The sequence below is a fragment of the Coturnix japonica genome, chromosome 6, assembly GCF_054131305.1.
Source record: "Coturnix japonica strain WE chromosome 6, WE-NBRP24, whole genome shotgun sequence".
NCBI classification, from domain to species: domain Eukaryota; kingdom Metazoa; phylum Chordata; class Aves; order Galliformes; family Phasianidae; genus Coturnix; species Coturnix japonica.
The window spans coordinates 25213579-25240334 of record NC_140668.1 but is presented as its reverse complement, the minus strand read 5'-3'; the positions used below and the strand labels follow the sequence as shown (position 1 = coordinate 25240334).

Here is a 26756-nt window from a genome sequence, read left to right as displayed (position 1 = left end):
CCCATTTGCAGCCTCACAGTAGTCTATTCAATCAGAAACTCACTGCCTGTGGTGCAGGAAGCCAGCTGCTTGCTTATCTAGAGTCACAGAACAATTTAAGTTGAAAGAGATCTCTGAGGGATATCTAATACAACTTCAAAAGTAAATCAGTCTGTTCAGGGTCTTTACTGGCCAAGCTTTAAAATTTCCAAGGACAGAGATTCTGCAGCTTCTCTGGGCATCTGCTCAGCGTGCAAAGAAACTAGAAGATAAAGAATGACACTTCCAAAATGTGGGAAGCAGCACAGCATATGACTATGGGGCAGCTCCTAGCACAATGCATCCATTTACACTGCCCACAGGATGGGATAGATATAAGCCCTTTTCCCCCAGTGACTTGGCTTTGTTTCTGTGTATCTGGTATGCAGGCGAGGAGTTCTGCACCTGCATGAAAGCCGTGGAATCCACGACCTTGGCTTGCCTCGCTGGCAACTTTCCCTCTGCCTCTTGGTGGTGGTAATCATTCTTTTCTTTAGTCTGTGGAAAGGCGTGAAGACTTCAGGAAAGGTAGAGATAATATTGTCCTTCTATCTCAACTACATTCTTTGTCTCCTTTCAGAAGTGTCCTTATTTTGGGAACTAAAGACTAAATCACTGTATCTGAGGGAATCTCAGGGACTAAATCATGTGAGAGACCTCCGTATATGTGCAGTGGAAGAACACAATCCAGATTCAGCTGTTATTCTATCTACCAATTCTGCTTGCATGATGTTACATTTTCAATTCTGCACTGGTAGTGTCACCCAGAAAACACATGCTTTAGACTGTCTGTGCACCCCATTCTTAGCCAAACATACTGATGTTTTCATGCTTTGTTGTTACATAAAATGCCATGAGAAGGAAAATAAATGCCTAAGAAAAGAAATTTGAAGTTTCTCTTTGATATCCCTCCGAAAACATCTCACCAGAAATTCTGGGGTTAGATTTCCATGAAAGTATCATTCAATATCAGGCAATGATAGCAGACCCTTCGTTATGCTTTACAGTGTTTCCTCCAAGGCCTACAATAAAGAGCTTCTCCATAGAACTGTATGGACAAAACCAAGAAAGTACCAGCTGTATTTTTCACACATTCTTAAATCTTCTGTAACAACTTATTAACCTTTAGGATCTCTGTTGTCTGCAGGTTGTATGGATAACAGCCACTTTGCCTTATGTTGTATTATTTGTCTTGTTAATACATGGAATAACCCTGCCTGGTGCATACAATGGAATAAATGCATATCTGCATATAGATTTCAGAAGATTAAAAGAAGCCACGGTAAGTGTACTCTTCTGCTCTCATTCTGTGTTATTAAACCTGCTATTGCAATGACTAAACTGAAATTATTAGATCTAAATTCTGAAAATACTACAGTCAAATTTCTGCTTTTGAATACATACTATTTCTGGTATACATACATACATGTATATATATGTATATATATACACACCATATGTATACCATATATACATACTAGTTCTGGTAGTCTGAATTTCCAGCATCCCCCATCACAGGAGTACCTTAGCCTGAATTCAGACTGTACTGATCACTAAGAAACTGCCCAAGGGCTGTTTCAGGTACACATGTCCCTTGAAAAGTCCAGTCTTTGACTGTGCACCCTGTAAATAACACAAAAAGGTATTGCACATGAAAACTGAATGATAAAAAATTCAGCTCTCTAAAGGCTGAGAACTACTTCAAGAAGAAAATTTTGCTTTTTGAATCACTTGGCAAAACATTAAACTGGCAAACAAAAATCCAGGCCTATAAGCTCTGTAATAAGAGCAGGGTATTAACTCACATAATCACTGTCATTCATATGAAGGACACATCCAATAGCACAATGTTCTCATCTTTCTATAGAAAGTAATGTACATTTCACCGTATCACTTAACATTTTGTGACATTCTCATGAATTCCACCCAAACCAACTCAAGTGGAGTACCTTGAAAGTACAAATTATAGCATTCATTTAAGTCAAGATGCACAAGTCTAGTCACTAACTGATGAAACTGTCAGCATTTCAGACCAACAGTGAACAATGGTCTGGTGAGTACAAATAGATTTTTCCACAGTCCTATTCTAAAAACAACGCTGTCTAAGAAACAACTCAGAATATCTCTGTGGATGTAGTCCTACTAGTAGGAAATGAACTGTCTTGAAAATTGGAAAGCTCTTAGAGATGTCTGTATATTCAGCGCGTAGCTGAACTGTACATTTCCTATACATTCTATCCTGATTTTTCATATTTTAAGTACTGCTGAGAAAAAACATTGCACATTCTGGATGTCCATGGAGCTATTTCAGCTTGCATCAGCTCTGCATCTAGGCCTCCATACTCACAGCTGTCTTCTGCATTTGGAAGGATACTTCTGGTCACTGCTGTTTCTTGTCTTAACGTTTTTGCAGCTGCTGCTTGGCTGACCCTGAACGTATTTCTTGCTATGACTAAGCTTTTCAGATAACTTTAAAAATTTGCTCTAGAATAAGAGACTGCAGATAAAGAGAAAATTCCCAAACTGGTTCTCATTTATGATTTCTTTCTCCCAAATGATGAACCCAACAAAAAAAAAAAAGTCATAGTGATGACCTGCAGCAGTCTCTGCCTGTGCTCCTGCACAAGGCACTAAAGCATCCTGCAAAGGATCCATGTTAAGGTCCTCTCATTTTCTAAGGCCATATACTACACAGCAGTGAGAAAGCCCTAAGACACCTCAGCTCTCACTCATTGAATCCACAGATGGCCACTCTTATTAAGAGGAAAACATATTCCCCTGAGGACCTCTTTGTTAGACCAATGACTAACAACATTCCTTGCTGAAATTCCAAGAGCTATAAAAGTCCCAGTAATCATCCCCAGTGCACAAAAGGACACATTAAACGTTTGTGTAGAAAGGCAATTACATTTCCATTCTACTAAAGGAATCGGAGTTACAGATGGAATTAAATCAGACATTGAGAAGTAGGAACTCTTTCATACACCCTAACAAGTTTTCTGAAGAGTGTATAGCATCTGGAGGTGCACACAGTGCTTCTTATCCACACAGCATATGGATTCCTTAAATCCATATACACAAGAAAAGGACATGTATTTAAATATATTATAGTATGAACAACCACAAAGAAAGCTGGAAACACTGATGACAGTCAACAGTAAAATGTTTGATTTTGTTTTCCCACTTCCAGTGCATATAAGAGCAGTATCTTACCATAAAATATGCTTTAATAATTATCAGAAGACATTCAGCACGAACTATGGACATAAACTGCAGAAGAACCAGTCCCAGTGGTCATCTTCTGTCTCACTTCATTATAACAAAGATAATGTTTTGCATTTCATCTTAGTCCTAACAGAATTTCCAGTTTCTGTTCTTTTTTCATTCAACTTTATTTTCCTGTGATTAGGAAATGGAAATTATGAGTGAAGACTGAACAGACAACTAAACATACAGGAAACTCCTTTGGCAGGCACCTGCTGATCTCTTACTTGCATCAACAGGACTTACACGGACTTAACAGTAGCTGAATAGCAATAGAAGGTAGCGCACATATAAATATAACTTAGGAAAAAAAGCATTTTAAAATAATTCAGGCATACAATTTATGGTCAGCACTTTCTGGGAAAAAAAAAAAAAACAAACCAAAAAAAACCAGGAATTTTTACACTTCTCCTATACTCTCACTCACAAAAATGGTCTTTGAAGAGTACAACCCTATTTGATCTTCACCTTTGTTTGGAGGCAGAATATTAAGGGTATAATAAGGGTATAAGAGGAATGAGCAAGAAATTCATTTTACAGTGTTAAATTTCTATTTAATAAGAGATCCATGATCTTAATCCCTATAAGAGATGCAGCTTAAGAAAACCATATCTACCTTTCCCCTGGTTTACTGTAAACATAATGGATTTTCTTCAAAGTAATTATCAACTCTCAATAGTTATTTCCAAGCCCAGAGTTCAATGAGCAGTTTTCAGACGTCAGCAAGCAGTTGTTGAAAGTGTCTACAGTGAGAAAACAGATCACTAGCATAAATGCTCCCATGCATCATGTTAACCTTGGATAAAGCTCTCTTTCTTTGGCTTGGGTCAAATATGAAGGCTTAGCATTAACATTCGGATGGATTGGATGGAGTTCATAAGCATCCTAGATTCATTATAGTGTCCCAACTAAATAGATGAATTGGGTCTGATCTTGCAATAGAGGGATGAAAATAAAATCCAGTGCTTTTGGTCATCTGGAGTACTTGGCAGATTTAGCCAAAGATGAAGATCTCATTTTTAGAAACGCTGAGAATTATTTGCTCCATTGACTCTGTTGCCCTTGATGAATTTAGCTGGAAGATGTTTGTTTAAATAAATATCTCTGTTTAACAACTGTAAAAAGAAACCCCCATTAATCAGTGGAGACTATTTTCAGGTTCCTGATCCAGCACTATGGTGTTGTTCCTGACAGCTGTCTGCACATCATGAGCGGATAGCATTATAGCAGCATGCTGGAGAGTCATTTCAGAACGTGTTACAGCATTTTAATTAGTTTTCCCTAGTGGACAGTTCTGGAAATGTCTGAGCTGTGTCTAACCTGACATTTAATGACTATCACAGGAGGAACTCCTTCTCCAAACAAGTGAGAAAGAAAGAGGGGGGAAAAAAATTGGATGGTTCTGTTCACAGCATTTCAGTCATGCTTCAGCATCTGAAGAAAGAAAGCATTGTCTAAAGCATAATTACAGTCCCATGAATAAGGCGGTCTTATGGGAAAGAAAATGTCCTGTAACTCTTGACCCAGAAACTATTTTAGGTGTTTGGTTGTACATTCCAAACTAACTTGGAACAAGAACTGGTGGAAATGCATTCCTGCCAGCCAGGAGAAAAATTCATCTAATCAGTTCAGTACTCATCAAAAGCTCTGAAGTACAGAACCAAGTGGACTCCCCACAGAGTCCATGCTCCGCAGGCTTGTCCACTGCATTAGCCTTTACCAATTTCTGTTAAGCACTTAACATTCCTGTGAGCATGAGAACTGATCATTTACATTCTATACCATCTGCTTTGTACCATCCTCTCATTTGCCTGATGTAACTTTTAAACTGAACTGACATTCTGACAACGTTGCTGTCATTATGCAGGTATGGATTGATGCGGCTACTCAGATATTTTACTCCTTAGGAGCTGGGTTTGGTGTTTTAATTGCATTTGCCAGTTACAATAAGTTTGACAACAACTGTTACAGGTAAGACAAACTATTCTTTCATTACTGTTTCAGAATAATACTCTTTACTTGTTAAATGCAGCAGGAATAAATGCTAAGGTACCTTTTTATCTTCAGTCATATATTAATGATGGTCAGACTTGTGTGGACATAGCAACCAACCCCAAACTTGAAACAGTCTAACTGAAATTTTAGTAACAGGAACTTGCCAAGATATCTGCTGCACTGCAAAACAGAACGGGATTAGGGTTAAGACTTTAGACAGCTGTGTAAACTGTGCTTGTGTTTGCCTTTCAAACGTACCATTAAGAACAACAGCGAACGGAGGATTAAAGCTTACTGGTCCAGGAACTAAAAGCAGAAGGATTCCAGTTTCTAGAACTGTTTTAGTGTTGTGTGATTGTTTCGATATTTTATGTCGAGCTCCAGTTTAGGAATGTTCTTTAAATCAAGTCAGCTTTTAAGTGTTCTGCTGAATCACCGCCATGAAAATCCAACCAAAGCTGCTCTGCATCTCCTGAGAACTTCCAACATTTAGAAGTTTTGTTAACATTCCACCTTGGAATGAAAACAAGCATCTTTTAAAAAAGAATTCCCTTGCAATATAAATTCAGAAAGAATGCTTATTATAAATACATTGTGAACTGATGGATAGCAAATATGTACCAGTGGAAGGATCAAAGAATCATAGAATGGTCTGTGTTGAAAAGCACCTTAAAGATCATCTAGTTTCACCACCTTTCCACCCCCACCCTGCTGTGGGCAGGGTTGCCAACTACTAGATTAAGGATGCAAGAGAACAAAGATTTGAATAAATGGATTGAAACCTAAAAGTATGGAATATTTTCGCTGACTTCAGAGAACTTTATACTTAACCTGGAGTGAATTTAGATCCCCTTATTGCTTACAGTAGGTGATACTAGCAGGTTTGAGAACCCATCACCTGGAAAGCTAGCCACAACCATTGTCCAAATATTGCTTATTATCTTCTGCAATTTATTTTGCATTAAACTGACAATTTGCTTCCTGAAAAACAGTTTTTGTCCTCTATATTCTGAGAAATTTTGCTCCAAAATGGAAGAAATACACTTGAAACTATGAAAATACCAAAGACTATATGTGAATCATAATATTTAGTTCTTAGCTTGCTATATTTGTCCACTGTTACTTGACAAGACCTGCTTTCACTGTAAGACAAATTCTTTAGTGTTGTCAAAGCATAGTAATATCCAGAGGAGAACAAAGTTTGGTATTTGCCACCTATGTTTCCAGGTAGCATAACTGATGAGAGGAAATATTTACTTTCTGCTTATTGAAGCACCGTTTGGCATCACTAATGTTCACTGAGATATTTCCTCTATTCTAAAGGTCATGTCCAGCAGAAGACTACTTATCAGCCATTCAGTAGGTTAGGGAGGCATGTTCATTAGAGACACATGGCCTGATTGTCCTTGAGCTATGTCTGGTGATAGGTGCTGCTAATACAAATGAAAACACGTTTGTCTATCATAATACTGTGGCAGAGTGAAGAAACAACAGCTTTGCCACAACAGCCAATTTGGTTTAAAGGTTAAATATTGTAGAAGTTGATTTTAAAAGTGTATTGTGGGTTTGTTTTTTAAATGCCTAGATGGCTTCATAGATGAAGGGACCTTATTACAGCAGATAACTATCATTAATCTGAATGGGAGCACAGCTTGCTAAAACTTCACTGGAGTTATCTGAAAATGTTCCTGCACATCTGTTCACATGAATTGCTTCAGACTATTTTAAGCATTCCCTAGTGAGGCTCTCTTCTTAGGCCACTCTTTTCCTATGGCTAGTTATGGCTACCAGGATGATGAATTTACTCCTTGAATCTATACTGCTTTTCTTTTTGAGCAGAACTCAGTGTTAAATCAAATTAGGAAACAGAAGTAGGTCATTTTCTAGTGTATGCTGATACAAGCTTTTGATGTTCATGGCTATTGTATAATTGCGAAGTCTTGTGAAACTTCTATCTTTATAACAGTCCCCACCTTAATATTACTTCCTTTTCTACTGGGCTATTTTTCTCTCCATCATTAGGGATGCTTTGCTGACTAGCACCATTAACTGTGTCACAAGCTTCATCTCAGGATTTGCAATTTTCTCCATTCTGGGCTACATGGCTCATGAGCACAAAGTTAAAATTGAGGATGTAGCCACTGAAGGTAAGAAGTGAATTTTAGACTACTTTTAATTCTCCTTTTTATCCACCATTTCCAAAGTATCAAATCTCATCTAAGTGACCTTAGTGAACTTACTTGGAGCTAAAACTGTGTGAAGGTGCCTCGATGAAATGCAAACTGTAAACTGTATTGATTCATCTCAGCTCTGCTGCAGTGAGATTCCCTGCCATCTTTCCCCTCTCAAGTTCAGCAAACAGATCTACCACTGTATAGAATCTCAGAGGAATGTTGCTCTTTAATGCCATACCTAAATGTTCTGACCAGTTCCAGTGAGGTTAGCTGTAGTCCTTTCACCTGTAACAGGTCACCCATGGTTTCATTTCCCACATTTCACTTATCACATCCAAGAATTCTCTTGTCAAACAGCATAGCCTGCATCCATAAGGATCTTTTTCTAATACATGACCAAAAAATATCCAGTAAAACTGTGAATCCCATAGAAGATTAGTAAAAATGCAAAAAGAATGGAATGGATTCCAGTTTTTGTTTTGACAGCTACTCAGAATGTGATGTGGACTGATGTCAATTAGTCAATTTAGTCACACCTTATCTCATTAAAATACACACTATTATGAAATTAAGAGACATATTCCTGTATTACTTCTCTTTTTTCTTTCTATTTCAGGAGCTGGTTTAGTTTTCATCCTCTATCCAGAGGCAATTTCAACTCTCTCGGGATCTACATTTTGGGCTGTGGTATTCTTCATCATGCTCCTTACTCTTGGCATCGATAGTTCTGTGAGTATTTTTTCCTTCTAGCCTTGACCATTCTCCTTTACAGTTACAGAATATAACAGGAACAGTATCTACCTTAAACAGTGGTTTTGTTGCTTTTCAAATAAACATTGTGTACCCTCCCTGAATCTGCTTTCAGCCACAGCCAACATACCAATGGTGTTACTCCTCACAGAATATTTAATTAAAGACTTACAATATTGAAAAGGTTTAAGAAGAGATAAAAGTAACTGACAAGCCAGAAACCTCATCACTTCTTTTTTATGACCTTTGAGAAGGGCTGTTCATCAACAGTTATTACTATTCTGAGGTATTACCCAACATCACTGCTATGAACAATTACTACTATGAACCTGAAATGAGATTTTTGGACTCTACTTGTTAAATACAAGCTGCAGTATGGCATTGAGGAGTTTCTAGAAGAGAATTTCACATGTGCTGAATTGCACTCATCTACTAAAAACAATGTCTAATACTGGCCTGTTTTATTTATTTTTCCTAGAAACAGTAATACAGAATTTCCTGTAAATTTAATCAGGATAATTGTATCAGAATATTTCCATGGCAGTTTGATTTTATTATCTTACCATATAAATTTTAACTAATATAAAAGGAGGACTAAGAAATACTGAAGCACCTCTTTTCACAGTGAGGAAATAACAATCAATAATTAGGAATGACAAAATATGCTTCACTTTGCAGATGAATTAAGTGTTGAACTCAACTTTCCAGCTGTTGCTCAACATTTGTGCATTTGACCTTTCTACAATGTGATGGCTTATACAGTACCATGATACTCACAATCACAGAAACTTCAGCCTCACAGAAATTACACCAAAGGCCTAAAATCTACATTCTTACTCAGAATTTGCAGTCCAGATTATATCTGGTTGTTCATCTTTCATATATCTTAGTAATCTTTCATCTAAAATCAAACATGAAGGATGGGAAGAACAAATTCAAATCAATGGAAAGACAAAAATGACCAGTGCAGAACTGGAAGAAGAAACAGATCCATGTTTAGATCTAAAATAGTTAATTGTGCAACAGTGATAAATTTAAGGTGATATCTAGAAACATTTGAGTGACAAAGACAAGGCTTTAGATCATAGAACACACTTTCCCTGCCATCGCATAAAGCTCTTCCTTGTGAAATTAAATAAAGCAATATGTGCTGATAAACTGTGGTCAGATTTTGCTCTTTCTTTCTAATATATAACTGGAGGAGGAAATAAGGAGCAATGATGTGTTCATTAGTTAGTTGCTCAGGAGATTTTTAATCACCATTACTGAAGAAAACTCAGATTGTACAGCATCCTTTAATCATGGTCTTTTCAACCCCCTCCTTGATCAAGTGTCTTGAAGGGAAAATTAAAAATTTCAAGGTTAAAAATCAAAGAATCAACATCAAAAGCTGATGTTGAAGAATTCTATCAAACACTTTCATTCAAGCATATAAACCTGCATTGGCACAGAAATACGGCCATCTGTACACAAACGGAACTGTCAAAATGTTTAAGCAAAGAGAAATCTGATCATGCAGGTTTTAGCAAGCAACAGCGAAAAGGACAAGAAATGGAACAAATGTTTGCAAACACTTTTTGGAGTATGTATCTAGCCTGACATGGAGGATTAACAAATGGAATAAACAGTGACACATTAAGAATTGGTCCTTGGCCAAAATAATACAAACCATCTTTTTCCACTTCAACTTTTCCACTGTCATTAAAGTGTCAACACAGTAACAATTTCTAAGCACATCAAATAATATCTCCTCTTAACTGCACAACACTCACTGATGCCCCCAGAGATTAGGAAGCACAAACCCACACTAGGTTTTGCAACATTATTTGTGAACATGAATTATTTTTGAAAAAGAGCTTCACTGCCCCCAGCAATTTGGCTGACTGAAATCATCCGTATGCTTGAGATACAACACTGCTACTATTTGAACTAGAGATGCTGATTTCACCAGATTATTGCCAAAAGAATCTTAAGGAAAGCAATGGATTGTGTCAGTACTTCTTAACTCCTACACTGCACACAGCACCCCAGGTTTTTGATGTCTTTTGACATCAGAAAACATAGCATCCAGCCTCCTCAAAGGAGGATTCCTTTGAGGAATCCTCTTATATAGTGATCCTTCCAGGCCTGTAAGCATTTCTATTTAAATGGATTTGATTCATCAATGACTAAACTCAGTCTGTGTTCATTGCCTTTTTCCTTGTGAACTGTTATCTTTCTCTTTACACAAAAAAAATCTCTTAAGTAATTTAACTTCTTATGATAAAACTTCTTCCCGAATATTATTCAAGTAGATACTATTTTTTCTAAAGTACCATCTTGCTATCTTATTATCCTGGTGGAGAGAACAAATGGTCAGCAGAGGACATGGGAAATTAAGTCAACAAGCGTGGCACTACATGTTCAATTCCCTCACCCAGTTCTCTACCAAGAGATAATAAATTCTACCTCAGAACACCACTGACGTACATCTGGCATGTCAGAAACTATACAGTGGTTGGGAATTCATTACACAAGCTATTGACAGTCTTTGATCTGTACATAGAACATGCCGGTACTGTTTAACCAGAACTTCTGCCTTCCCTTCCTAGATGGGTGGAATGGAGGCTGTCATCACTGGCCTGGCAGATGATTTTCATATTCTGAAGCAGCATAGAAAGCTCTTTACCTTTGGTGTTTCATTTGGCACTTTCCTTCTTGCTCTTTTTTGCATCACCAATGTAAGTACAACAAAACTTTCCATCACAAGCTACCTCAAAAATGCAGTTAGCTACACCAGATGGGAAGAGAGGGGTTCGGGTATTTGTAATCTGGTTATAGACAGATTATAGACAACCTCACGGCCAGAGTATTATTAGTCTTACCTACATGATACTTCCCTGCTCTTTTTAGATAAGATTTTTAGCTGTCAACTAAACCTACAACCTTCTGTTCCCAGGAAACATTTGTGTTCCTCATGTTATGTGGGGTTTCAAATGGAATTGTGTTGAGCAATTTCTAAGTACTTCAAGTGATCAGTCCATCAGATATTTGGTTATTGGGTGTTTTCTTTATTTTTTTGTATTTGTTTTGTTGTTTGGGTTTGTTTTTTTCAAGCAAATAAGAAGTATTTACTTCACATGAGAGGAGTATGGAGCAATAATCTCCGTAGCCTCGTGTGTTTCTTAATACTTCCCAGACTAATCTCTTACCCTTAACACCATAAAAATCATACAAATAGTTTACTGGATGTTCAGGATAAGCTATGGTTTTCAGCACCATTACTGTAAGGTTTTTTCTTCTAGAATGCTTTGCTTCACCAGGCTTTTGACAATGTACTAGGTTTGATGTCCTACAGTGAGAGAACCATCTGATTTTTGCAAAAACAGAAAAACGTTCTGTAAGCAAGATGTCAAAACTACCAGAAAACAAGAGAGATGTGAGGTAGCCACAATGAAAACAGATGTGCTGAACCCTCTCTCCCTTCCTGGAAACAGTCTCCAGATCTATTGTTAGAACTATTGAAATGGCATTAATGTATAATGAACAAAGACCTCTTTACACAAATAAAATAATCCCAACATTTCCAACCTTATTATATCTGTCCTTTTACTAACATGATACCTCTACTGTTAACTAAAGACTTGACTGCATTCTTCTTCATCCTGAATTGCAACTGAGAAGAAACAACAACTCAGTATAAACTCAGTGGCTGAAACCACAGACAGGTGCCAACAGGTGCAATCCCGCTGCCTTCAAGCAGTCTAAAGCAGCTCAAAATGACAGTCTGTCTCTAGCTGTCAAATTATGACACCTGCCTGGAATTAAGATCTCTCCACCAGATGGGATTCACTAAGCTGCCCAGGCTTGTCCAAATGCAATAGCACACATAACTGAAGACTATTTCTCAAGCGTACAAGCTACTGAGAAAAATCTTTGTGATAACATCATATTGTTTGATTTCATCCTCTGAAAATTTGAGTCTGTATTTTCAAAACATGTTTCTAACAAAATCATTATTCACTTTGCTAAGCTTTGATAGCAAAGGCATTCATCTAGAGCAAGTGTAGAACAAAAACAAGAGGTCAAACTGAAATGCCATTGAATAAACATTTTCTAACACAACAATCAAAGTTCATTCAGTTTCCTGATATTCCCTCCAGAGTTAAAAACCTAGACAAGGTCTAAGGACTGTTTTTTCTATTCTTGCAAATAAAATAGAATATATTAGGCACAGCTGCTCTAGAAAACCATGAAAAAATAAAACTGATTGACTGCAGAGATTAAAACTATTTAGAGATCTTCGTAGTACAAAATTTATACCACTGGGAAAAAACAGAGAATACTTTTGTTCCCCTCAATTCTGAACAGGTGTCAGCAAGTTAAATTTGATTGAGAAAAAAAAGATTAATGAAAATATATTGTGAAATGAAAATTTTTAGTAGCTTGCATTTAACAAAGTACATTCAGCTTCCTGTTGAAACAAGTAAACATGCCATGCTTTTCCACTCCCTCTTTAGCTCAACTTCCATAAAATAATCTGCAATTTGAACGAATTTGTACCAGTTTGAAAATCAATTAAAAATATCAAATTGCAGCTTAAAAAAATAAAAATAAAAAAAATAGAAGAAAAAAAAATAATCAGTGGAATAAGAGTTTAGTAACTGCAATTGCAGCTCTCAGCTGCAAAAATGGAGGAACCAAAACATTCTGCGGCACAGCAGCTAGGCTGCTCTCCCCATTAAACAAGAAGCTTGCCAGTGGCACTGCAAGGAAGCCACAGGGATCAAAGCCTTTCCCACAGACTTAGCATGCAACTACTCCCTTCACAGGAGTGCTGGAAAAGAAATATCAATGTAACACAGTAGATTCACTGGACTACAGCCCTTGGGAACAAACAGTAATAATAGCTTGTGGAAACTCTTGTAGCACTCCATTCCTGCCCACAGTTTTGGAAGATTTTCATTAGGGGCCTAGACAGTCCCTGTCCTACCAACTGCTAAGCATTCCCCCAAACTCCACTCAGATGCCACAAAAAATGCAGTGTTGAGCACACACTTTAATCATGCTGTATGAGGCTTCTCTTTAAGAAAGAACACAGGTGAAAGGGCACTTCATTAAGAAGGTTCCAAGTCTGATTTCAATATGCTATATGTACCCATGTCTGCAGTACCAGTTCCATACGAAACTGCTTGGATTAAGGGATTTTAAGTAGAGCAGATTTCTGTTAATTTGTTACTGAACTACTGAAGAGACTCCACTTGTAGCTTTGGTTTATTATGTCTTTTAACTCCCCCATGCTAGGGTGGAATTTATGTGCTCACGCTTCTGGACACTTTTGCGGCTGGGACTTCAATATTGTTTGCTGTCTTAATGGAGGCGATTGGAGTTTCCTGGTTTTATGGTAAGCAATTAATTTTACTGTCAGAAGCACTGTAAACATTTTGGAAATGTGATACAGAGAAACCCCTCCTCCTTTGGATGGGTAAAAGAAATACATTCAGTAATGCAGAATTAATCACAAACTTGTCATGAGCTCAATAACCCATCTAAGACTGAAAATCTTGTATCATACCTAAGTCAGATTAATTCAGCAGTCCAAACTATCAGCTGTAGACAAAATTTCTTGCTGCTAGATTGAGTTTCTTCAAATAAAAATCTGTTATTTTTCTTCTTTTTTTCACTCAGTGAAGTCTCTATTGAACTAGATGCCCTGATTCCCAGTAAGGTTGATCTAGACCTGAAAGTCATATTTATTTCTATTTATAGACAATATTTATAGTGAATATGACTCAGATCTCAGCATGATCATCCTTACTGCCATTTACCTCCCTCAGTTACTGATTTATCCCACCTATACGACGCCATCATATTCTTCTAGTCATTCTCTTACAATTAAAAGCTGTTGACGTGTTCATGAAGCATCAATGCCTAAAGCTGTTCAACTAAACTAAAGCTTAAAAGCTTTTTCTTCAGTAAAAGTACTGACTTTGTCACCCAGTATCACTGTGGAGCTGGCAATTCTTACACTGTTCTCTTGAAATACACGAGGACACAAGCAACTGTTTCTAATCCTTGTAAAAAGAGCTGAATGCAGAAGAGTTAACTTAGCTTGGAAGCAGACGCATAGAAGTATTGTTAGATTAGTAAAAGCAAGTTACTATCTGCCACTCTTAAAATAGGATTTATTGTGTTTTACAATGACTAGGCTTTGGATATGATTCCCGGGCTAAACCAAGCTTAGCCAGGCTTTGTGTAAACATTGCAACTTCTGCCCTTCATCATCCTTTCTGTTCTCCCTCCTGCCTCCCTCATATTCAATAAAGCATCTATTCCTTTGTCAGTAAAAGCATCTGGCAGCTGCTTAAGAAACAATATGACCTGTTGCTTTATAACAAAGAACTTATTGCAGCCCCAGGTCCTATTTAAAATATTTTGACTGATTAAATCTGGCATGGCCTCATCTACCTCTTTTTCCTGATGGACCCCAGTTGCCTTGTTGACCCAGCAGAACATTAAGCCAGCCCAAAGGCAAGCACTGACATTTTGGCAGAGAAAAAAATGTGGAAAATCTTATGTTAAGTTCAGATTATTACTACACTCACTTACTGTGAAATTTCTTGCAAAATACACCTGAATACATAAGGGAAAAGAAGAAGCCAATTCATTTTAATATGAGATGTGTTAGTTAACTGTTACCATTTTTCCTCTTGTGCAACCTTGATATGGTCATGGCTTCTAAACTACTTCAACATTCCTTTTTTCTTACTACTTTCTTACTTCAGTGTAGTTCACTTGATTTTTTAAAATTCATTTAAATCACATATATGACATTAATTGCATTATTACTAAGGTTTTTCCAAATGAAAAGTAATAATCCAAGGCTCAAGAAAGAAAACAACATAGGAATACAGAGTTAAACAAGGCAGAAGTGGTAAATGCAACATAGAATAAGTGCTTCTAAGGCTCCAATCAGCTGTTGAAACAATTTCACCACTTTCTAGAAGCATGCCAATAAAATATTACAGCTATGGCCACTGAAAAATTTCACCTCAGAGCCAAGGACCTGCCCAAGGGCTTCTGTGCAATTCACATGTCTTTGCTCATGCAGCAAAAAGACTTGCAGAGGTCTATCACGTGGCCACTGCAGAAGGCATTGGCAATGTGTCGACTTTCATTCTGTCCGAACTCTGATCTCTGCATCATCAACTAGAAAAAAAGGAACTCTGTCCCATTGTTATAGGGGGATTTATATTTATAGCCATTTATAACCAAATCTGTTTCCCACTCTCTCGCTCATCCATTCTTCTTCCATGTTGATTCCATTGACAGTACAATATTACATACATATAGAGCAGGTCAAATTTTCTGTACTGTTTAACAGAAGGTTGCAGTAGATACATTCCCTAGCAACTGCAAAGTCTTTTAGTTCAGAAATAACACTTATATACTCTTTGAATTTAGTGTATTTAGTAATGGGGCTGGTCTTAGACTGTATGTGTATCTTTCTTGTTTTTCACTGGAAAATCCAGGAGATTATTTTCATACCTCACAGCAGTTCTCTAGCAACTAGTCTTGAGTTTTGTTTGCGGTAGCAGTTTCCTCCTGTGGCCTAAGGAGTCACTCATAGTTTAGGTATATCCTTCTGAGTTATCCTACAGAATCACAAAACAGCTGGAAATGAGCAAGCCCTACAGGCACTGTTACATGTAGATAAAGCTGATTTCCACCTCACAGGTTGGTTCTTAGAATCATCTGAAGACCTGTCATACTGAAAAAGCATTCTGTTGGAAAAGCAGCCTGAGAATAGGGCCTACTTATCCCCCACTTTCAATAAACATTGGGCAGAAAATACTGTTTGAACTGTGAGTACATCAGTCTGGAATCTAAAAAATTATTTGTGGGTTATCTAGTCCTAGTACTTGACCTTCTATTCAACAATAAATTTCAACTCTTAGTATCTGGAGCAGCTGAAATTCAGTCGCTTTAAAGTTCACAGAAGGCACTGCAAATAGAATCAGATTGAGTTCAAAGAGCATTTGCAGATCCTTTCTTAAAACTGACTACTTTGCTTCACCTGTATGTAACACTGGGAGGCAGCGGAGGAGGAGGTTTACAGTGCTGAAGTATCCAGACCTTGCAAATACATATCCCTGGCTGCAAGTGAAGGGAATTCTTGAGCCGTCCTCATTATTTAAGAAACACTACTAAACTGGTCCACATTAAGGGAAACTATTATTACAGCAAACAATACGCCATCTCTATCAAATAGAATTCATTGGAAAAAGCTGTGTTTTTGCTGTTTACCTACTGACTTCAGGATTAAAATCATGCTTCCTGAGAACATCAAGTACAAGAGCTAATTACAAACTAGCAGTCTGACAGTACAGACTGCACTAGAAAGGCTTTTCTCTGAGACAATATTCCTAAGGCATGCAGAGATTTTCTTCTTAAGGACAACTCTGAAAGGATGTTAGGATGCTTGTTTTTTTTCCCACATTTTGATACCAGCAAAGGTCACCCCGCTCTAAAATACAGCAGGAAAATACTGTGAGCTTAAGCCTTTGCAAGTATGAGATATCTCATAATAGGATACATTTAGAAAAATTAGGAAGATGCTACAATTGAGATAGACATTTTACAGTCACTATAGGAGGATACTTCATATTGCCATAAAATGCATATTTGCTTTGTGTAGTAAATTTTAGCTAATTATCAGTTAGTGGAAAAAAATGCTTTACATTACACACTCATGCTGGAAGTCGTCCACTGAAGACTAGAACATTTCCTGGAAGACCAAAACTAGTAATATTAATGGTAATTGACATAAGTAAAAAATGCTACCAGCTTATTGCTGCAAAGTATGGAACTGCCTTTGTAGATTACACGTGTAATTCATGACGCTTAAGGTAAATCTGTAAAATTCATTAGGAACTAGCAGGCTCTGAATGAAATGTCTCTACTTCTTGAGGACACCTTAATTCCATAACAGTTATTAAATTGGGGTAGCAAACTTTTGTTTTTCACTTTGTCCTGAGTAGAATGAACTATTTCAGTGTGAATTGCCTGTCTAGACTGTGTATCTGAGTGAGCCTACAAGGTCAAGTGGTTTTCCTTTCTGTGTTGGCTGCAGGAGATTTTCTACCACAGCTGTTTACATTGTACTCATATTTGTTCAAAAAAGGGCTTCCCTTTACCTTTGTTACAGCTGTTAGTACTCAGACTGTCAGAAGTACACACATATGCACCAGCAGACATCAGAAATCTTAGACTGTATGGATTCAAGGAGCACTAAAGACTGAAAACCTGGCACTTGGCAGCTCTTCTCCCCTGTGGCCAGTATGTCACAGTTTCTGAAAATGTTATTTTGGTGACACTGTTTCTCCACATTTGGGATGCAGTGAATCCCATTATGAATCATACCAATCTACTTCAACGTAAAGTAGTTTGTGTAATATATATGTATATATATATATATATATATATATATATATATATATATATACACACACACACAATAACTGCTGATTAGGTTACAATAGTCCACAACTATGACAAAAACTGTACGAAGTCCATAAATTAAGTGCCAAAAGTTTGCTAAGCTTATCTTTCCAATAGTGATGCTTTGTGTAACAGACTATATGTCATAGGTAAATAATTCTTGGATAAAAGTAGGACACTCTGAAAGTAATGCCTCCTATTTATTTCCATGGAAACTACAACAGATACAAAGAGTTCAATAATATTACTTGATAGAGCAAGTTCTCAGCTACAAAACTCTACTTTTCTGTATAGTCTCCACCAGAGTCAATTCACATGGATGAGATGATCAAGACACTCTCCATTTTGTGGTAGGAAAGCTATACCTGGACACCCAGAAAATGGCTTATCCTTTATGTTGCTGTCACCACTGCTGAAATGCACCACCCACCACCTCACTGTGCTCACACCCACTGGTTAGTCTCCATAAACCTTCAGCAAATGTTGATGAATGTCAACAGGGGCCATTTTTTTCTACACAGAGGAATTCAGTGACACACTTTCACTTCCCCCTCACATTTCCATGTCAGACACCATTCTGTCAGAGTGCCCTTCAGCTGCCACTTGTCACACAGCAACAAGAGGTAACAGAATACTAGTGGGAAGGTTCAACCTCTTCTGCCATACCACCAACATCTGCCCCAATGATATAGGCCAACATAATAAAGTAGGGGGCATTACTTTCAGAGCTATCCTCATAGTAATATTAAAGGTGCATCTATTCCTTGACAATAGATCAATTTAGTCTTGTGCTTTTTTCTCATTTGGAAGTCTCTCTAAAATAAGAGGTCATTATTATTAATCATTACTTTGGGATAGGCCAGCATATCTCAGTTTAGATTTATGCCAGTCTGATGTCCACGTCCCTTGTAGGTGTAGACAGATTCAGTGAAGATATCCAACAAATGATGGGCTTCAAGCCAGGCCTCTACTGGAGATTGTGCTGGAAGTTTGTTAGCCCTGCTTTTTTGTTGGTAAGTATTGATCATTATTTCATTATTAACCAAATGATATTTTGCCTTTCTTAGAATATCCAATAGTTATCAAGATCAAGGTGGTTCTTTTATGCCTGACATTGTCAGGATGAATACAAGTACCAATTTAATTACTTCTTCCCCTAAATGGCATAGGTTGTATTTCATATGAAGGACTTTGCTTGTTAAGGAGAAGCTAATTATGGCTGTAGTCATCTCGGTACCCTCAATTCTTCATGATGTAAATTAAACAGCCTTTCTTAGAGAACACTAAAAGCACGGCTAGAGGCAGTGTACTCCCAACAATAAACAAAATTTTTCTGTTGCAAAAATAAACTTGCCAGGGATAAGAGATTTTACTATGGCAAAAGGCTGAACATCTGCGATGCAGCTGAAGTCAGCAATGTTGAACTTCCCTTACTACTAAAGCTTTGCATGCTTTTGGTTCCTAATGATAGCAAGGTACTTCAGAATGTTCAGGTTCATCACCCCTCCCCATCCTCATTTCAGCTACTATGGATTTCAGTTTGAAACTGCAACCTCCTGTAGCTGGCCTCATCTTTGAAGCAGGAATAACAGGGTAATCCCCAAGAAAGTTCAATGCAAAAGGCTTCAAAACTGTATAGAATGTTTAGTGAGATTGAAAATTAAAACCGTAATGAAGTAAATGTCACTATTTTATACCAAATCAAATCAGACTGCTTTTTTGGAAGGCACAAATTTAAAAATTTTAAGGAAGATATTAAAATGAATTCACACTTAATTAAAACAACCATTGTCAGCCTTTCCTAATTTCAGTAGCAAGATGTTTTGCAGACTCTCCCTGGGGTTCTGAGGTTACTGAAATTATGTCCAATCTGCTTTTCTGTAATCTGGCTCTGTTGCTGAAGATCAAATTACTGTGCATTTGATCTTCAGCTCCAAGGCTTACTCGTTCTAATTTTATTAGATGTCAGTATATGTCAAATCTAACTTTAAATTTAAGCCCTCTGCCTTTCCTAAAAGAGATGCATTGGGTAGCAAGTGTGTTTCCAGGTTGATCATTTTTCTTAAGGACAAATAATACAGCCTTTGCCTTCATAGATCGAATCACCATAGACATGACTGTATGTACACATTTTCCCATCTTGACACCTGGGTACTGTGAATCTTTCACTTGTCCAGAAGTGAAGCATCATACCAGCAGCTTAAAACCATCTACTAATGATTTGATGTAGCAGTTCAGGAAGATGAAAACATCAGTTTTTACTTACTACCAAATTTCACTTCTCCCTTTTCCTCAAGTATGTATTACATATACCACCTCTTAAGACATAAAGGCCAGAGAAACATGCTCAGAAACACTGATAGAAAATCTCTGCATTGTAATACATGTTTTAGAGCACATCTTCCTTTCATAATTTATTTTATTGGAGGGCACCAAGATTCCCACGTGATGGGATCAAACCTTAGAATAAATTGCATGCAATTATACCCATTGATTATGTCAAGCAGTTTATTAATCTTACCCTCTAAGCTGCTTGATCTGTAATGAAACAGTTGTGCTTCCTATTTGGGGAAAAAATTATCCTAAAGTGTCAATATATTATTTCTTTGCTTTGTGTAAAGTTTAGATTCAGAACATAATTGGTATTGTATTAGGATCATCTGCCACGTGTATTTATAAATCAAAATGTCAGGGTGAGTAGTATGGGAACTTGATTTTGCTATATTTTAGGAGACTATTAGTTGCACAAAGGCTAGGTATTATTAGAGTACGGTTATACAAATTTACCAAAAAGAAACCCCTCAAAAACAATATATAATTGTCATTCATAATAAAGAGGAGAAGACCAGAAAATTGTAAGATTGTAGAATAATTATTCCATTAATTACCCCATATTTGCCTACTGCAACTTGTCCCTGTTTGTGACAAGTGACATAATACAACAGTTTATAACAATTATTACAGTTCACCCTAAGAAAAGCAAGTTGGGGTAATGCAGATAACTGGTGTGTGAAAACATCTCCTTGAAGCATTTTCTCCATACAAACCGCTGCTGTGTACATCATAGCAAGGAAACCTCACAAGGAAATGGACATTTGTCTAAGAATTTCATGGTGTTGGTTTCCTTTAACTCATATACTCTTTGCATAGCCTTTGAAATCCCAGATTCAAAATGCTACAGCTTGAAACAGCTGGAACAGAACATGGAGGCCCAATAAACCAAATATAGGAACTCTGTATATTACACAAACCTAACAACAACAAGAAAATCAAACACCAAAAACAGGCAAGCAAACAAACAAAAACATGAAAAAAAATAATTCACTCATATCCCTCACTAAATAAATTGTGCTGGAGTTTACATCATGATCCTCACTGGAAAATGGGTATAAAACTCCTAAGAAAGTAAAATCTCTGGGTAACAGGAAAAACAAGAGATCCTGAACAAGTTTTTCTTAATTCCTGATTCCTGTTTTTATTCCTTTGACACTAGTTTAAGTGAGGCCATAGTAGACAACAACCTGATCCTTCCCCAAAAGGATCCAATAGTCAGTTTCCAGAGTAGCTGAAATGAACTGTTTACTGAATCCCAGTAAATACATCAGAACTTCAACAGAATAAGCAGTAAGAGGCACAGAATAAGTAGGATGAAGGTAAACAGTGAAGTTAGGTTTTAAATACTCCTCAGGGCACTTACCTAATCAAACCCACAAATCTGTTTTCCACTAAGTTTCTTCATGTCTCAAAGCAATGGTTCATTTTATTTTTTCTCCCCTAGTTTGTTGTAATAGTCAGCATAATAAACTTCAAACCTCTGACCTATGATGACTACACCTTCCCTCTCTGGGCAAATCGCATTGGCTGGGGAATAGCATTATCTTCAATGATACTTGTGCCTGCCTATATTATCTATAAATTTATGAATGTGCGTGGGACCTTTAAAGAAGTAAGTGAAATGCTAATAAAATGTCATGAAATGTTGCTCTGAAATGAAATGGCTGGATCTAAGTTGACAGTTTTTTTCTCTTGCTCCCCAAATTTATTAGTTGTGAGTGACCTTTTGGATTCAGCTTCTGATGGGTTGGGGGGTTTTGAGGATTACTGCATCCTTTTCCTGTTTCTAGATAGAAATTTTCTTTACAGAAAGCATATAATTCTTAAAGTGAATTGATTTTTGATACATGTAATTAATCCGATTAATGAGAAAAAAAATATCCCTTATTAACAAAAAATGTACAAACTACTATCTTCATATTCGGCTCTAAGTTATAGTCTTCACACATTAACAACCTAAACCATGCTGTGGTAGTGTTTTAAACCATTATACGCACAATGTTAAGTCAGACCTCTCCTGTCATAGACACTACATCAGTCTTTAAACATAAATCCATGTGCTGGGAAGCAAAATGCATCCTCAAAGTAGCTCTGCATTCAGGATTGCCATTGATCATGTAATAAGCATCCAGCAAGGATAGTAATAGTGCTTTACTAGATCAGAGCAATAGATTCCACTTTGCCCAGTATTCTGTCTTTAACATCAGCCACATTCTATCTTTCACCAGGGATTGAATTTATGCAGATATTTTTATTGTATTCGGCATTGATACCAGAATGCTTGAAAAACAAAACAAAACAAAAAGTTTATGTCCAGACCAAGGGTGTTGAAACAGATCCAGAAATGAAGAAGCACTTTTAAATCCTATAGTAAAAGGCATTGCTTACTGTATCTCTTGAATCAGTAAATGAACCAGGGTACTCGGCAGCAGGATCTTCTACTGTGTAAACCCACTTAAGCCATAACATATATGCTACATGAACTGAACAGAGCAAAACCTGAAGGAGTAACAATTTGTGACCATCTTATTAAAAGCAGAAGTATATTAGGAAGGCACTTAATTAAAGAAATCCTAATTCTAATTATTTTCCTAACAGTACAAAGTTTGACAAAACACAGCCTTCATAATGTGAGAGTGCAGGGGATGTAAAGCCTGCAGTACCAGCTTGTTCTTGGTGTTCTTTTCCATATGCACTTGCTAAATATTTGGACTCAGTATTTGCATAAACTTTCTACTGTCTTCTTATATTAAATGCTAATATCAGGGGGCTTACAAGAAGCTTGATCTCTCAGCGACTAAGTTAGAGACACGTGATGCAGTGATATTAAACATTTAAGTTATGGCTTTATTTAAAGTTCACACTTTCCCATTATAGGTTGGGGTTTACAGATATAATCCCACTTCATATGGCTGACTTTTTTCTCTTCTCCTCCTCTGGTTTAGAGACTAGCTTACTGCATCACACCTGAAAATGAACACCAGCTCGTGGCCCAAGGAAATGTCAGGCAGTTTAAGGTTTGTACTCCTTTCACTGTGCTTTGTCTACTGATACCAATTCCTTCCTGCCTTAAGCAGCAACTACAGGTTTGCACCAGCCTCCTCCTGGCAGATAGCGACAGGTCTGTGGTCATTTATTTCTGCCAGCATGGTATGATGCAGGAGGCTCAGTTCTCTACGCACCATTGCTGTTTGGAGTCTTTTGGCACTCACCTTCCACTCCATAAGGAAACAGCTAAGCAGAATTGATAACGTTACAGACATTCAATCTAGTATTCTAGGTCATATCCGAACACAGTAAAGTCTCACCATAAGATGACTATATTACCAGAATATAACATGCATTTGAATAGGTCACATCCTCTCCCCCAGTTATTACACAGCAATCTGAAATCAGATTCTCTAATATCCAAGCATGTATCAAAGAATAGGGTAAACAGCAACAAAACATCCGTTATCAGAACACAGACCTAATGGCCACAACAAAATAATGTTCTAAACTATATGGAATGGGTCTACATATGATTGAAAACACTGCTGGATACTTCTTAAGCAGCCACAAAATATATTCTATGTGTTTCCAAGTACTTCTTTCCTTTTAGTAAATAAAATGACCTTATTGAAATAAAGTTAAGATAAAAAGGATGCAAATTTGAAACTTGTTACTGTTATCAGCATTCATGTTGGACCACTTTCTGGCTTCAAACTTGAAAGAAACTTCAATTATGCACACTACCTCAAAACATGACCCAGATATTATGGCAGTGGTTTGTATGCTGATAATTGAAAAAAGGAATGTGTCTTTTACCTGCTCTGAAATAATATTGAGAAAAATATTGAAGCCTATTTTTTAATTTCAGAAAAAAAGGATCCAAGTGTAGATTCATAGAGTGCAGAAAAAGCAAAAAAAGACCAAAGTTTCCTGTTTTGTGAATGCAGCTTATGTGATGTGGCCAAGATCATGCAGTAACACAGCACCTCTTAATTCCTTCTCATTCCTTATTACTCCATTCCTGCCCTCAGTTGTTCAAAGATTTTTTTTGTGCTCCAGCTGTAATAATCTCATTTTTATAGAGCCAAATGTTCCTATATGAACAGGGATATACACAGTGATTGCTACACAATACTTCTGACTCCACATCTGTAGCAGCAAAAAGGGAGCAAACAGATTTTGCTTAAATTAGAAAAGTATACTTTGAAGCAAATCCCTAATGATCCCTCAAAATATGTCAACGACCAGGGCAAGTTACATTAACTTGTTGGTGCCTTCACTGTACAGCTAGGAATATTTCTTATTGCTGAAGTGTAGTTAATGCTTTGTTGCTCCTGTTCAGGGTTGCATGCATAACACTGGCCAAGCAAAAAGTAGAAAAACTGTCTTCAAATCAGCATTCAGCAGCTCTGAATTTTCAAACTAAGCTGAAAGCTTAGCATGTAATAGCTCTTAAATTTAGTACATTTCTTAGTGCTGATTGGAATCCACAGAAACCTATCAGTAGATTTAAGACTTCTTTGTGATTCTGTATTTGTCTCAATAACGTACTTGAAATATCTTTAACTAGCATCACTTGAATCAATGTTATTAAACAATTACTTATGTTCCCTTGCAGCTTCAACACTGGCTAACAATATGACAACCAACAGGTTGAGGAAAAAAAAAACAATATGTGTTAAAGCTAAACTGGGAATACAGAAAAGTCAAGTTCAAAGCTCCCTCAATGATGCTTGGACCAGTCTGGCTCAGAGCTTACCTACTGACTCTTTGAGGGAAGACATCTGCTCTCTGTTCTCAATGCCTCCCTTCTATTACTTGGCTTCAAACGATCTTTAAAGACTCCATTTATTTTTTCTTATATCTTTTGGTGCCATGAGATCCCTACGTGACCAAAACTTGCGAGTTTTGCTATTAGCAGAAGTGGAGGAGGGGGGAGTAGAGGAAAAAAAGCAATCTACGTACATTAAATGCTCTTTTATCATGAAGAAGCAAATTCAGCTTTTCTGACAGTAATAATTACTTGAGATACTCATGCCACGACCTAATTTAAACCAAGAACTGAACGTTCTTAGATCTAAAGAAAGGGTACACCTCAATTATGAGGAAAGAGCAGCTTTACCTACGTATTAATGTCATTAGCTTTCTTGCCATGCTATCCTTTGGGATATGAGTTTGCATCCTTCTGAAATGAAGACTCAGTGCTTCATTTTCAGTGGTTTGCTATTAGTTTCTTCTCTTGGTGAAGAAGGTTGTCTTTACTGTATATGTCTGTGCCATTTTCTGTCCATTTAATCCTACAGGCTGAGAAGTAACAGGAACAGAACCCTTTCTGGAGCTACTAAGTACAGAATCCAGTTTAATATCACACTGTACTTAGTGAAAATATATTATGACAACAATTGAAATAGCTTTATCATATGATCCATACTTTACAGACTTTTTCAGTTAATTATAAAACTTCTCATAGAAATAGTGACACAACTTTTTTTTCCACTTTGTATCAAATAAAGAACCACATATAAAACATGTAGAAAGAGATCATGATTTTTAGAGTTATTTAAATCTACCCAGAAGCACCAAAACACTCAGCTTTGGCTTTATTCTTCTATTGTAAGCAAGCTATTATACTCTTACTGGATTCAGCTACCAAAACTTAGCAAGATTGTACTGAACAACTTAGAAGAATAAGTCTATTCCTGCTCTTCTCTGGTAGCATTATGCAAGCTAGAAGATACAGAACAAACTGCATTTGGGTGCTGATCTCATTCTCTGTGGCACATATCACTGTAGCATTTTCCCAGTAGATTTTTTTTTCCAGTAGATGTGGTAGCTGAGTTACTTCTTGTAGTTATTTATTACTAGATAAGCTTTTTCAGAAGTTGTTGCTTTTCATCTGAATCCAGCCAAGATCTTACCTCTGGACCTTACCTCTTATATTATTATTATTATTTTGCCTCTGTATATTCAATTCAGTTTCTTTTTTTAAAATGTATGTAGTGCTTCTTCTTAAAGAGATTGTTTTAAAGGATGGAGCTTTCTTTTTTATTTATAAAGCAATTGTTGGGGGGGGGTTCTGTGTTTTTTTTTCCTCTCCTACTTTTAAAACAGTCCAATTTAAAAGCCCCAAGCAATTTTAGCCTTTTTCATTTAGCATTGATTTCTCTTCAAGATAACAGTAAGGAAATTTCTCTCCTTATCTATCCTTTTCCTCCAGCAGAATCAATACTTCAGCACAAATTAAGCATTCTCTCTTCTTAAAGAGATTGTGTGACAAAGCAGTGGTTTTATTTAAACGTGGCTTTAAATCCAAAGGACACTGTTTACTACTTATAAAGGCAGACATTTTCTGGCCCAGCTGATGGCCAGTAGAGGCTTAAACCATGTTATTAAATATATTTCAATAATAAAGGAGTTTCAAAAGGTTGCTGTTCTAGTTCTGTAATTACCTGAAAGTCCATACAATGAAAGTGTTGATTGCTTCAAAAAACAGGGGAAAAGGAGAAAAAAAAAATACAACCCAACATTCCACCAGCTTTGTAGGTAATCCTTTCTTTATTGTTTGCTAAACTACAGGGAGATCTTTTTATTGTTATAAATCTTACTTTTCAATACAGCTGCTTCAGTGACTGGATCTGCAGAGTTTGGAAATCTTCTAACAAAGTTACCAAGTTTTGAAACTCTTGGAGAGCTCTTTAATGCGGAGCTTTAACAACTAGTCACATTATTTATGGTTTTGCTCATGTCTGA

At 36.9% G+C, this 26756-nt stretch overlaps 1 protein-coding gene across 2 annotated transcripts in view; it reads left to right on the top strand.

The window, feature by feature from the left end:
* SLC6A2 (solute carrier family 6 member 2) overlaps positions 1-26433 on the top strand; it is a 62612-nt gene extending 36179 nt beyond the window's left edge. The window contains exons 5-15 of one of the 2 annotated variants that reach the window (XM_015873888.3): positions 408-546; positions 1166-1300; positions 5150-5253; positions 7300-7424; positions 8068-8180; positions 10793-10921; positions 13485-13584; positions 18594-18694; positions 21460-21627; positions 22961-23032; positions 24625-26433. In XM_015873888.3, the coding sequence (XP_015729374.3) occupies positions 408-546; positions 1166-1300; positions 5150-5253; positions 7300-7424; positions 8068-8180; positions 10793-10921; positions 13485-13584; positions 18594-18694; positions 21460-21627; positions 22961-23032; positions 24625-24648 (1210 nt within the window). In that variant the 3' untranslated portion in view covers positions 24649-26433. The remainder of the gene's footprint in view (positions 1-407; positions 547-1165; positions 1301-5149; positions 5254-7299; positions 7425-8067; positions 8181-10792; positions 10922-13484; positions 13585-18593; positions 18695-21459; positions 21628-22960; positions 23033-24624) is intronic. The other variant, XM_085551781.1, reaches the window with a different exon arrangement.
* The last annotated feature ends 323 nt before the right edge of the window (positions 26434-26756 follow it).